Source organism: Fusarium oxysporum, chromosome 6, assembly GCF_000149955.1.
Source record: "Fusarium oxysporum f. sp. lycopersici 4287 chromosome 6, whole genome shotgun sequence".
In the NCBI taxonomy this organism is placed as follows: domain Eukaryota; kingdom Fungi; phylum Ascomycota; class Sordariomycetes; order Hypocreales; family Nectriaceae; genus Fusarium; species Fusarium oxysporum.
In genome coordinates this window covers 4,543,400-4,557,126 of record NC_030991.1, presented here as the reverse complement: position 1 = coordinate 4,557,126, position 13,727 = coordinate 4,543,400, and the positions used below count along the sequence as shown (strand labels likewise).

Here is a 13,727-nt window from a genome sequence, read left to right as displayed (position 1 = left end):
CCCGGGCGGATATATTCTCGGCTAGGTGTGCCGCTCCTGTAAGCTCAAGGCAAGTCCCGAAGGAACACACTTCTGTGGCCGATTATTTGGAATCCCGAACCACACATGTGATGCCGTATAAGGCGTGTCGGTTACCAGACTTCCAGCCATCGTACTGGATATGGATCTGTCCCGGACTCTTTCGCAAAGCATCTTTCACTCTTTCCATGTTGTTGGTAAATTCTCGTTCTGCGATGGCACGCACGGTCACGTCAGTAATGTTAGCTTTTGTGATCTCGACAGATGGATTGAGGTAGTTGAAGATGTCTCGAAGATCTTGATCGTTGACGATCGAGAAGGATTGGTTAGAGTTGACAATCCAGTTGACAAGTTTCTGCTGGAATACAGTTTTGTCGAAACGTTTGATCAAGGTATTGATCAAATCTTGTTCCTTCGGCTCCTTCGGGTTCAACTGTAGGATTGTTGCAATGGACTGATGTGCTTTCTCGGATGCCTTTGTAGGCTTTTGCCTCTTGCCTGTCGGATCCATGATGCCATTGTGGTCCGTGTACAGGTGACCCTCAGCGTTCTGCAACCCTTTGATGGCGTAACTCTTTGGCCTCGGCCGCTTTTGCTTGATGCAAAGGCAACACACCCATCGGCGTTCCCCCTTATCGGCATGCTGGATATCGTAGCCGAACTGATATACCCATTGACGCACTTGGCCGTCTCTCTCCGTCAAGGTCCAGCCTTTGTAGAGCTGAAAGAGTCGTTGATTGTCTTCTTCTGTACGTTCTGGAACGGGTGTGGTTGACTTGGTAGGATGAAGGGTGGCCATTTCGGTTTGGAGTAGTCAGGGCGTGAGTAATAGTAAACCCTCCTAGAATAGACTTGTTTGAACTTTGTGTACGGGTAAAACGGAGTGGAAAATTGTTGCTATTGCGTTGTTATTGGCTATGGAAAGTACTTAGGGTATGCGCTATTTCACAAGGAAATCCAGGTATTTTCAAACCCCACCTAAATTTCCATTCCTTTCCACAATTTCCACATGTGGAACATGTGGAAGGGGTTCCGTGGCGTGGATGTGGAAAAGCTGAAGCCTACGTGGAATGGAATGGAATGGATATGGATCCACATTATGGATCCATATGTGGATTTCGTGGTATGGATTTGGACCCTGGGGGCGACATACCGTTATGGAGCAACTGCCGGGGACGATCCTCAGGTATGACGATACGATACGAGATTGAAGGATCAATAAGGGAGAGGAAGACTGAGACCGATGTGTAAATAAGATCATGTTCGCGATCCTTTATCTCAACTCATCTCACTCATCACTCACTCACTCTCAACACTCAACCACTACCACTACCACTCTTCACCACTTAATTCTTTCCATCACAACCACCAACAACCGCCAACATGCAGGTCAAGACTCTCCTCCTCACTCCTCTCATCGTTGCTGGCATGGTCTCGGCTGCTCCCAAGAAGACCACCACCGAGATCTTCCAGGGCCTCGCCCTCCGCTCCGCCAGCGATATCCACTTCAACTACCTCCAGGCCTCTGAGAAGCACTTCTCCCTGAAGCTAAAGAAGCAGGGCGCCAGCTGCGACCGCGGCGTCAAGACCAACGAGGCCACCTTCCTGCTCCAGGATGGCGAGCTCTTCCTCTACAAGACCGACAACCCTCCCCAGCAGGTCTACGTTGACCGCTCCTGGATGGGCTACACCACCGGTGCCCAGCCCAGGCCCAAGAACGCTGAGGAGAAGGGCTGGGCTCTCGACAAGACCGGCAACCTGACCTTCGACGGCAAGGGCTTCATCGCCTGCCCCAACACCGACAAGAAGGACAAGCCCGACGGTACCTGGACCGTCGGGGTCAACGCCGGAGTTGACCAGCCCGGCTGGGGCAAGAACTGCCTTGGCTTCAACGTCCGCGCCGCCAAAGTTTCCAAGCCCGTTGGCTGCTACTACTCCAACGTCAAGCAGCAGTAAATTCTGGTCCATGATCAGATTGTCTCAGAACGTACTGTCACACAACATGGTTAAAGCCTTCGGGCTTTGGGGATGAGATTTATTATTTACATTGCATATATTAGCGATTTCGTTGGGTTGATTGAGAACCAGACATCTCAATAATAAATAAATACATAATTTTGACATAACGTGAATTACTAGTATGTGAGCCAGACAAGTATGTGAGCCACTTTTCTTAGCCTTTAAACTAAATATTACGATAAAAACACCACAAACTAGCTAATCAATTAAAATTACCTACTATCCTCTTCTCCAGATATCTCAATATCCTCCTGACATGTTCTTGCATTATGTCCTGTCTTGCCGCATATACCACAGCGCCGAACCCCCGGTCGTGCCGACCTTCCTTGACCACCACTCCTCGACGATTCGGCCACTACCTGCATATCAACCTCCATCTGATCAATTAAATCTCTTGCTTTCCCTACAGTCATCACTCCTCCTTTCTGTAGTCGGATTCTTTTTGCCCTTCGACGCCGGCTTAGTATCTCATTTGCCTCTTGAACTTCTCTAAGCTCAGCCCTCAATAAGGCATTCTCATGCATTATTGCCTTTGTTCCCTTTGCAAGCGACTTCAGAGCTCCTAGTATTGACTCTGGGGAGCTACTTTGATGCCTTCTGATTCGCCTATAGAGGTATTCAGACTGAGATTCGGCCTCGAGAACTGTCTTTGGTGTCTTTGAAGTCCAAGGCTGAGCCTGGCTGGCCTCCTCCACGGGAGGTGTTGGAGTCCGTAGCTGAACATCAAGCTTTGAGATCACACTTTCAGGGTCAAAAGGAACAAGGCCAGCCCCTCTAAAAGCCCCTCTGATATTCTTTTCGGTCATAGTGGCCTGAAAGGCGGCGGCAAAGGCAGGAAAGAACTCGGTCTTCGAAATGTGATGTACAGACCTTCTGATCAGATCCTCAATTTCTCGACCATATGCCTTTTTAAGCGGCCCAAAGCACCCAATATCGAGAGGCTGGAGTAGATGAGACGAATGAGCCGGCATACAGAGCGTAATAATCTTATTTGCCTCGCAGTATATCTCAAATTCGACAGAGTGGTGGCTTTCGTGGCCATCACGGATCAGAAGACGATAGGAACCAACTGCTCGATCAGCTGTGCGTCGGTCAAAGTGCTTTAGCCACTCAAGACCCAGTTCGTTATTTGTCCAGCCATTTTGGCTCATTGCAATAACCCAATCGCACGGGAGGGTAGGTTCTTCATGCCAGTTAGCGAGGTGATTTTGGCCCGCGCCAATGATAAACGGCTCAATCGCCTGGCCTTCCGCATTAATCGCCTGAATGACTGTAATCCATTCACGGTTTCCAGGCTGCACTGATCTCGGTCTTCCAAGCCTTTCTGAACCTGTGACGACCATTCCGCTTGAAATCATGCCCATCATAAAGCCAGTCTCATCAAAATTCCAAATATCATGTGATTGGATACCGTATTTCGCGATTGTGTTCTCTACAAGCCTAAACCAATTTCGAATAATAGTCGGATCTTCACATTTGGCTCTTTGGTAATCATATCTCCGAAAGAAACGCATCTTGAGCTCTGGTTGTCGCTTGATAAAATTGTTAGCCCAGTGCATGCCGACAGGTGACGCGTTGCGGTCAGCGAGGAGACAATTAGCCATTGCTTCAACAAAAGACAGTTTTGGGGGAAACCCTTGGGAATCTAGCTTTAGAATAAAGCGAACTAAAGTCTCTTCTTCTAGATTAGATAGCTTTCGTGATCCTGGTGTCCAGGCTTTCTATCCATACTCCATACTCCATACGGCGCCTTATGGAATATGGAATATGGAATGCAACCCATATGGAACTTAATCCATACATATGGAAACTAAGAAATGACGTCATTTACATTATCAACTAAACCGAATCTGGGTTGGAGCTCTGCCAGCCAGCCGAATCATCTAACCCCTCTACGTTGTTGTCCTCAATACCTTCCGCTTCAAGTAAATCTACCGGGTAACCTTGTGTTATCCCGCTTTTGATCCAACTCTTCATGCATTCACCTCTTTCAATTGTACGACTACCCAATTGGCACCGGTCCCATGAAATTGTGCGTCTCGCCCCGGAGAAGACGCGCTCCGGCTCGGCAGACATGGCTGGTATCGAGAGGATATCAACAGCCATTCGAGAGAGACGAGGGTATGCCTGTTGTTGTTCTTCTCTGAGCCACCAAGAAAGTGGAGAGCAGTCAATGACAATGGGCGGTTGCGTCGTGAAAGCATCGTACTCGTCCAGCTCACTCATAGATGGGCTAACAACGTCAAGCTCCCGAGCGAGTAGGTCATACTCATCAAGGCGCCGTATTTCGTCTCTCAGCTGTGGTGTCGTGGTGGGGAGCGGGAGCTCGTGGTAGTAGTCTTTCCAATGCTCCCTAGAGCACTCCACTCATCAGGCGTGAGGTAGTCATCTCGCAAATCCTGGTAATACTTCTTCTGGTACCACTCAACATAGCTCTGAAGATTGAGAGTGGTGTCCAGCAGGAGAAACCATGAGTTCCACCGTGTATCGTTGTCGAGCCCCAGCGATCTTCCAGCGCGCTTCTTGAATTCATTCCATCGATAGTCGTTTTCGCGCATGTGAATCGATATGTTGTGCACCTTTCCAAGAGGCCCAAGCCGCCGCCATCCTTGCGCCCTTTGTGGTTTGATCCTTTCAGAAAAATCAGTGCCAAAAGCCGATTCATCGGTGTCTTCGATATGCTCCAAAGCCGCTCGAGCAGCCTCTTTTGAGTCTATGAAAAGGAAAGCCTGAACTGCCAGGTTCACTATATGGCCGTGGCACCGGATTCTACGGGTCTTGGCTTCCCAGTCGACACCCTTCTCCTGGAGATAATTGGCGAGTAAGCGGCATAATTTGTCGTTTGATCCATGGTTATCACCAGTGTAGAATCCCACCTTATTCCAGATATTATAATCCTCGAGCACGTGCTGAAGAAGCTTCCATTGTTCGGCACCACCGTGACTACCCGGCCCGTCAAGACCTGGCAACTCCGACAAAGCTAATAGTGCCTGCAGCGCTTCCTTTGCATCCGGATCTACAAATTTGACGCATATCCCAAGGAAAGCTTTGTGATTTGGAGCAGACCACACGTCAGCAGAGAGATGAAGTTTCCATGGTGTAGACTGCAATTTTCTTCGCAACATGTCTTTGTGTACACGAAAGGAATTGGAGACAAGCTTCTGTATGGAGCCGTGAGAAAGGCTGATGAGGTCATCTGCCGCAGGATTGACTGCAGAAATGAGCGCATGAAGCTCTTGGCCAGAACTGCAATTGTAAGAGAGATTACGGACAGTCACGAGCTGAATAAGTGCCTCCAACGCTGCTTTGTGATTGATGACATGTCTCAGAGTTTCTTCTCGTTTTGCCAGTTGCTTTGCAGCATGCATATCGCCGGCCTTGGCGAAAGCATCCTGAATCAGACGGTCACGCCGTTTTTTAATCGGATGTTCATGGGCTTCCAGCTCAATGCCGTGTATCTTGAGCAGATGATTCCGAAAGGTCGTTGAAACGGTCGTGGAGTAAGTCGGACTTACACAATGCATGCAGTAGTAAATCTTCTCATTTTTGCGACCGCAACGAGATGGCTCCGAATTGAGGGGCTCACGGGCGTGAGCCCAAGTATTTGCGGTCGTTTTACGCTTTCGAGCCATGCGCTCTTGCACATCGCCGCTTGAGAATCGAGGGTTCGTGCTGAAGATTGAGGAAGAGCACAATTCGCTTGTGGACACTGGAAACCCCGCAGGGTCAGTAGAAGTGGACGTCATCAGCGAGGACATACGCAGCGTCCTTACACAGTGGTGTTGGAATTAAAGAAAGAGTGGAGAGTTGGAAAATCGCCCCTGAACGGGATTACTACAGGGATCAAATTTTTTCCGCCGTATTGCCATACTTATGGGATACGACATCCCGGTATGGAATATGGATTAACGCGTATGGATTATTCCATATGGATTAATTAATCCATACGCGTATGGATAGAAAGCCTGCTCTGTGCCATTTCGACCCAGCGGTTTTGTCTAGTGGTCTCAACCAGTGAGACAAATTGTCGAAGCCCAGTCGTGTTCCGGGCGGCAGCCGAGGCTGCAAAGAAGAAGATGTTCTCTGGGCAGTACACGACTGCAGAGATCGGTCATGCAGCTTCCGAGCTGCAAAAAGGGCAACGAACCATTTGGGGTCCGTGCGTCAAGGTCGAGGGCACCAGAGGGCCCAGAAAGTCGAGCAGCCGAAGGCTGTTTGTGTTGTTCGGGCAGCCAAAGCTGCTGTAGTCGGTCGAGGCAGCGTTAAACTGCAGGCGAAGGTGAGAGTGAGGGTGAGGGCACGATGACCTCCGATGTCAAGCAGCAAGATGCTGCGAATGTCGTCTGGGCAGCCGAGGCTGCAGAAGTCGGTCGTACGGGAAGTCGAGGGGCACAGAGGCCAGAATGTCGCAGGCTCGCGAAGCCGAAATGTCGAGGTGAGAAGAAGTCGCAGATAAAGACAAATGAAATGGTGCCCGGAGGCGATGTCAAGAGCTCGCGAAGCTCAGTGCCGTTGAAGACACTTGTCACGAAGAAAGGTCAACTCTCCGAATCCCTTTCTTCTGGCAGCTGTTAGGGTCCCGCTAGTCCCACAGTTGCTTTTGTTGCCATTTTGGCCTGTAAAAATTCTCTCGCCTAGCAGAGCGCTAACAGCGGGTGCCAAGGAAAAATTTTTACAGGAGAGAGTTGTGTGAGAATCTGGTATGTATGTATGTATGTATGTGTATTTTTCGTCTGGGTGGCTGTAACGAAGCCAAATCTCCTACTGGAGCAAAAGACGTGCTGAGCTAGCTAGGTACAGGATACCCCGCTTCCTTCACCATCCAGCATACCAATGGCACAAAAGGTGCTGTATTTCTCAAGCCCGTCACCCGTCAGCGGGTTCGAGGGCAATCTATTGTCGAACTTTTTCCACCGACCAGAATTCTCTCGCGCATCACTACATCTGCTGACGCAGTCCACAATCTCCAGTAACCAAGTTGTAGCTCGTAGTCGACTGTCGCGGCGGCAGGGAAAAACCTCGGGAAGGGATCAGAGGCCGACGGTGCGGCTTGCCTTTAAAGGAGAAAAACCCATCGCAATCGGCGTCGTTGATCGGAAGGATGTCGCTACGAATGCCCGGGGCATCGCCCTCCGATATCTAAGGCGTTCTGGTTCTGAGGTGCCGCCATTAGATCCGACAAAGGTGTTGTCAGAGAAGGCGAACTCTCCAAAATTCCTTCTCTGAAAACTGCTGTTAGGGAGCCGATAGCGTCCCCGCAGTTTTTGTGTGGTCGCGTGGCCTGCAGAAAATCCCGCTCCTAGCACCGCACTAACAGTGCGTGCCAAGAAAGAATTTTTACAGGAGAGAGTTGGGGTGCCCGACGTTAGAGGGATAGCGAGGATATTCAGGGTATGTACAACTACATACGAGAAGGTCCATGACGAGCACCGTCGACCTTTGGAGCACCTGGGCCCGAGTAACAGTCGAAGCCTAAATTGTACAGAGGAAGCTTGTAATTATATGACATTCAGTCGAGGCGTCGATCGGGCTACCATAAACTGCAGGAAGTGGCATGCTCAAAACCAGAGGGCGTTCAATAGGCGAATGCACTCCATTCGCAGTGAACTGCTCAAGTCCACGAATCTGACTGGTGTCCAGGTTTTGCATCAGTGTTCCCAACGCAGGCTTTGCAGCCTACAGCTCAATCAACTTGTCCATGTCACCAATGCCAGTTCATGTTCGGCACTCAGCTGAGTGATTGCAAAGTTCGTGCTTTCGAGGGCGTCAGGGCAATGTAGCCGCTCAAGGGCCCCAGGTTTCTTGCCTTTTTTTTTTAAACCAAGAAGGGAAATGCAAGGCACCACCGAATGGCAGAGGAATCACTCTGTCAAGTTTTGCTTGTGGTATTAGCTATCAACTGCCATGACTTGGCGTGCCAGAAATGCTTCATTGGTTTCGGTCTTCGCATCCAATTCCTCCAAGTGCAGAGATGTACTCTCTAGTATTGATTTGACCCTACAAGTTTAACCGGAACATGCCGGTGCAGGTGTCTGTCTGGCTTACATGATTAGCCGGAAGGCGGTTGTGGGTGAGGCAATGAAGCAACGTCATCGAGAACCGGGACAATACGAAAACAATGAGCACCGAACCGCTCTCAAACTCACGCATTTGACCAATGTTGACGCTATCCTTGCTGTGTAAATTTATAAAGCTCGACCTGGGCACTTTCGTCTCTCAGGTCTAGATCACTATGGGTAAGTACAGGGTTCAAATCCATACCACGAAATCCACATATGGATCCATAATGTGGATCCATATCCATTCCATTCCATTCCACGTGGGCTTCAGCATTTCCATATCCACGCCACGAAGCCCCTTCCACATGTTCCACATGTGGAAATCGTGGAATATTTTAGGTGGGGTTCGAAAATACCTTGATTTCCTTGTGAAATCCCGCATATCCTAAGTACTTTCTATCACCCACAACAACACAACATCGATTTGCCACCCCATTTTCCTCCGTACACAATGAGTCCATTCTGGGGGCTTCACTGTTACTCGCGTTACTACCCCAAATCGAAATGGCCACTCCCCATCCTACCAAGTCAACCACATCCGTTCCAGAACGAACAGAAGAGGACAATCAACGGCTCTTTCAGCTCTACAAAAGCTGGATCTTGACGGAGAGAGACGGCAAGGCGCGTCTATAGGTATATCGGTTCGGCTACGAATATCCAGCATAACAAGAAACAGGAACGTCGGTGGGTGTGTTGCCTTTGCGTCAAGCAACGGCGGATTTTAATGGACCAATGACAAAAACATTGACGTCACCGAGGGCGGGCGGGACCCATTAATTACCATTGTTGGACGAAGTAGGTTTCCATTCCACGAATTCCACAATATGGATCCATTTCCATAATGGATCCATTTCCACCCATTCCACATCGAAATTATTAGTCAGCATCCATATCCACGCCATATTCACAAATGTGTCGTGGAGTGTCGTGGATTTGAACCCTGGGTAAGTAACCAGGTGAAAACGTTGTCCTAAAATCATCAAGCTCTTGAACATTTACTTGTTGCGCCACCTATAAATAACTGCTAAGCCATATTCAACTCGCTATCTCCCTTACTCCTTTCGTTGAGGTTTCTTGTCCATCGAAATATACTGGTGTGTGTATGAGAGCAGTATCTGCGAGTACCGTGTCCCTATTTGGTGACATTGTGGTTCAACGGCATGTGGCGCTCCCTGTATCGCAGTCGATCTGGTTGGTCCAGTCGAGAAATCTACTATCTCAATTACATTGTGCATCATTGGTTTTTAGGCAAGGCATGCGCGCAATTTGTAGTGAATTTTCCTTCCCCTCGATTGCTGCCTCGGCTGTCTGAGGCTTCGAACGGGCTCGTCGCTTCCTGCTTCGCTCCTCTTGTTCAATAACAGGAACTGCAGCTGGGATGAACTCAACGCCACGGTTGCGGCTGTTGGGCCGTGCGTGCAACTTGCGGTGGTTGTTGAGGTTATCTTGGCGGTTGAATTGGTTCTTCCGGCAGAACTCGCAATAGAAACGGTTACCTCCTTCACCGTGGTAACTGCCTAATGTTAGTTTTCATGTCCAGTTTTCATCACTTGCAGTGAAACTCACGTTTGCTTATGACGCCTGAGGTGGTCGTTTCGTCGAAAGCCCTTGTGGCAACCGGGGTAGTCACACTTGGACATTGCTCTTCGAACCAGATCAGCTTGTCCAGGGTCAGACTTGATAGATCGCTTCATTGACGATTGAATCTTAGATTTGTGCAGTTTTGCGCTCTTCTGCTGAACCTTCACCATCATCTTCCTCTGATCTCGCATGCGTCTGGGCGAGATGGGTTCATGTAGAGAGTAACCCAGAGGAGACTGAGAGTGTCGGTCCAGATCAAAAGAGTCAAACCCACTGAAGAGTTGCTTATCAGGGAAGAACGAGATTGGTCTATCGTTGGCACGAGACCATGATGAGCCGGCCTCAGCGGCCTCAGAGCCAGAGAGGCTTTGGGTTGGTGTCATCATGAAAGAGGCGGCTCCAATGGAAGCATCAGGGGAATACCTATACATGCCAAAAGAGTTTGGTGTTAATGAGCTCCTTGATCCGTGAGGTGTCATGTTCATGTCCATCATGTACTTGTATTCGAAATCAAGTTTCTCTCGCTTCATGGGGGTGTTGGGGAGAGTGTCATGGAATGACATGTGCTCTGGCTCATTCTTGACAAGACTGAACATGAACTTGCCCATTGCTGAAGAGGAAAGGGTCAGCTCCGGCCGGTGAGAGACAGAATTGTAGGGGACACCGAAGTGCATGTTGCCGAATTCATGAGGAGTTGATTGTAGAGATATAGGAGTGAAATGGTCGTAAGCTGATGAGGCGGAGGAGAAATTTGTGGTGGTGGAAGGGCAGGACATGGGTTGGCTGCACAGGCTGAAGCTGTCGTCCATGCCGAGCCGGTCATCCGACTCGAACTGCATTTTGATAAAGAGAAAGGAGCGTGAAGACAGAATGAAGGCCCCTAGATGTCTCTAAAACAAAAGAAAAAGAATGAGAATACCTGATGTTCGTTTCCAAGGTTAAATGGCTTTATGGAATGCCTAAGTGGTCTATATTATACAGCGACTTACTAAAACTGCTCGCCAGTTGGGGACGGAAGCATGTTGAATTGGCCGGACTGTGGAGTTCTGTAAGTCTTGGACATCAAAGCTGCAAGTGTCACAGATAGGTCCTGCATGCTACCCGATGCTACACATTGAAGTGGACCGAGGGGCATGGGTATAACCGTAGAGGTTTAAAGTGGCTTGATAATGGAGGCCGAGATCTTTAGGAAAGACATTGCATGTATGGATAGCCTTACAATTAGGCAGATGATGCGAGTTCGTGGCCTGCATGGATCGCATGCTGTCTTGGATGCGCATGTGTCAGTTATCATCATGCTCTTGATGCCAGGCGCTTCGCGAATCAGCAACCGCATAGGCCGCGTCCAAAGACCAGGCATAGGCCATCCCCTTTAAGCTACTTTATAGATTCAACGTCGTCAGTTTATTTTCTAAAATCAGATGGTCAGCTATATATCAATCTTTCCGGTAGAGGTTTTAAACCTACTGGGGATAGTTCACTATAGGTAATCTGAAGAGTTTACTTACTACTTGAACTTGGTAAATCAATAGTAGCTTCTACTCTGTACCAATGCTAGTTTTGGTTATTGCTATAAGTACCAAGGTCAGATAAATAATGCTTGCGTTAAGGCTTGTAATCCAGTACCTACTGAATTTGGCTAAGTATAAACATAATAGGGTTAAACTAACTTCTTTTGATTATTTAATGTGGTATACCCTGTCACGCTCCCTTGGATGCAACCTACATATCCCCCTTGTATTCTATGTATCATTATAACCCTTGCCGGGAATTATCTTCCTAATTCTAATCTAGGCATTCGTATTTCTTCGGACAATTTGCTTCTAGTAGGTAAGCTTCAAGGCCTGCGCGGAAAACTGGCAACCATGCTATTAGAGTTGGCGATAAAAGGTTTGGGCCCATGTACTGTAAACCCCTCAAATGATTGTCGGTCTGGCACTAACCCACTTAAAGTTAGTGGGATAGAGATTATCATCTCTATTATATGGAGCTTCGTATAATATAAACTGACATTGACTTGTGGAACTAAATGTGATGCTACAGTGGGGGGCAATAAGTTTGAATCCTAACTCAAGTACACGTTCGCTGACTAACCGAGGTAAGACCAGTTTCCCACGTAGCAATACCCTAATCGGGATAGCCTTCTGCCTAATACAGATTAGCACTTACTTTATTAAGCTAAAGCTTTATATACATCTGCTAGATTACAACAGCTGGTACTTCAGCCTGGATTCAAACTTATTGCATCCCACTGTATCACGATGTGGCGGTGTTTGGGGCGTGGACGGGATGGTGGTCAAATACGTTAGCATAGATGACCCATGGGCAGTTGATATGCAAATCAAAAGACTATTTTGCTACTGCGAATAGGAACTTCTGTTAAATTAATTTGGCTTTTAAGAAAATCATGTTCTTGCCTAAACTCAAAAGACTTAGCTTTGGAGCATGGTCCGGTTTTGAGCCACATGACACACGGGTAATTACTCCATCTCCGTGCCGCGACAATAGTCAGGGTTTCCATCAAATAAGTGTATTTACGGAGGTCTTTTTGAATCCGGTAAGAGACAAAGGAGCAGTCTCAGTAGTAATATGCAGCCTTCCCAATCCAGATAAAACACTCCCCTCTCGATGTGATACTTGGAATGATTTGCTCGTACCGTGATTGATACTTGACCTATACCGCAATTATGCAACCGAAAACCTTACATGGTATTGACGTATTGTCAATGCCCATGCTTGGTTTTATTTGCTGACGATTTATGTTTCCATCTTCCATACGATATCATTTATGCTTCAGATTGGCCTTGGTGAGCAGAGCATGAGACACAGGAGTCCCGAAAACACCGGACGAATTACGCCAGAAGCTCACGCCGTCTTCTCCATTGGCGGTCCTGTAGTCGACATATGCCATCAGATCCCGTTTGGCCAGCTTTGGTGGACTCCATATGGTGTACAGTGTCCATCTTCTGCCGTTGTAGTTTCATTTTCGCGCACCTTAACCAAGTAGGTTTAGAAGCTGTGGGCCAATCCGTGCTCCACTGACAAAAGTTCATAGGTTCAGGGTTCAGGTGTAGAATGAGGTTTTGTGGCGCATCGGGTCTGTCCGTTGCCGCTTAGGACGCCACCTGTTGCATTGGAAGGGAACGGCCCCACTGTTAGCCGCAGGATCCGGCTCTTACTTTGTGCTCCATTCTTTAAGGTTTGTCGGTGCTAGAACCCGCGTTGATTTGCTTGACCCCTTCGATCCACCTTCTCAGAAGCGGCAATCATCTCACCCATAACTGCTTACAGCACTTTGACAAAAGCGACTAGGGTCCCTGGAATGATGCCCGCAAGGAACCGTGTCAATATACCACAGTATAGTTTCTTCTCTTTGAGGAACGGTCGCTAATGACTCTACAGTTGGGGGGGAACGGGGGGCGGGGGCGGAGAAAAGTATTCGCAGGCGTGCAGGTAGGTCGGATGCTCCGAAGCTAGTCAGGGGTAGCTTGTCAGGTCCTCAATACCTTATATTACACCGTAATCAGCGAGATAACCTAGTATCGAGTACATAGGCTAAGTTAAGCTACGAACGAGAGGAGCTAGGGCGACCTACACATTGCGAATACTTTTTGCCGCCCCCCCCCCCTACTGTAACATAGATATAAACAGAGAAAATGCGTTTCTATGTTATTGATGCATATAAATAACCAGTTAAAATATACAAGACGAGGAATTCTGGTTGTGGTCTTAAAAACCTAGTGCTGATTCCCCCTGGATTGCGGGCCAGTGTGAGGCCACCACAACGCCTCGTACAGTGGGATGCAGTAAGTTTGAATACACCTAGAGGTACCGATCATCGAGGCTAGCCGTAACGGGCAGTCGTTATATTGCCGCTTTAATATTGCAACTTCGACCTAATAAGATCAATTAGAACAGCCTCAATACTTGTATACCAACCTTCTGCACCAATTACAGCGTTAATGCGGTTTGGCATTGTCTCAAAAGTTCTTGAAGATCCTATCTTCAAGGCTTTTTGATGTTCCAAGGGGGATCTAGGGGTAATGCTTA

The 13,727-nt window shown here is 48.2% G+C and overlaps 3 protein-coding genes across 3 annotated transcripts; 2 read left to right on the top strand and 1 right to left on the bottom strand.

The window, feature by feature from the left end:
- The first annotated feature begins 1,210 nt into the window (after nucleotides 1-1,210).
- FOXG_17127 (uncharacterized protein) lies at nucleotides 1,211-2,143 on the top strand. The gene has a single exon (XM_018397141.1). It carries the CDS (start codon nucleotides 1,402-1,404, stop codon nucleotides 1,972-1,974), a length of 573 nt encoding a protein of 190 aa, XP_018258017.1. The 5' UTR covers nucleotides 1,211-1,401; the 3' UTR covers nucleotides 1,975-2,143.
- A 2,743-nt stretch (nucleotides 2,144-4,886) lies between these two features.
- On the top strand, nucleotides 4,887-5,525 carry FOXG_17125 (uncharacterized protein; the record flags this gene model as incomplete). Its single annotated transcript, XM_018397140.1, has 2 exons — nucleotides 4,887-4,976; nucleotides 5,034-5,525. 2 exons carry the CDS (start codon nucleotides 4,887-4,889, stop codon nucleotides 5,523-5,525), a joined length of 582 nt encoding a protein of 193 aa, XP_018258016.1.
- Nucleotides 5,526-8,280: 2,755 nt separating this feature from the next.
- On the bottom strand, nucleotides 8,281-11,212 carry FOXG_17124 (uncharacterized protein). Its single transcript, XM_018397139.1, has 3 exons — nucleotides 11,145-11,212; nucleotides 9,663-11,088; nucleotides 8,281-9,609 (listed from the first exon to the last, which is right to left on the bottom strand). The coding sequence occupies exons 2-3, from the start codon at nucleotides 10,514-10,516 to the stop codon at nucleotides 9,315-9,317; spliced, it is 1,149 nt and encodes a 382-aa protein (XP_018258015.1). The 5' UTR covers nucleotides 10,517-11,088; nucleotides 11,145-11,212; the 3' UTR covers nucleotides 8,281-9,314.
- Between the last annotated feature and the right edge of the window lie 2,515 nt (nucleotides 11,213-13,727).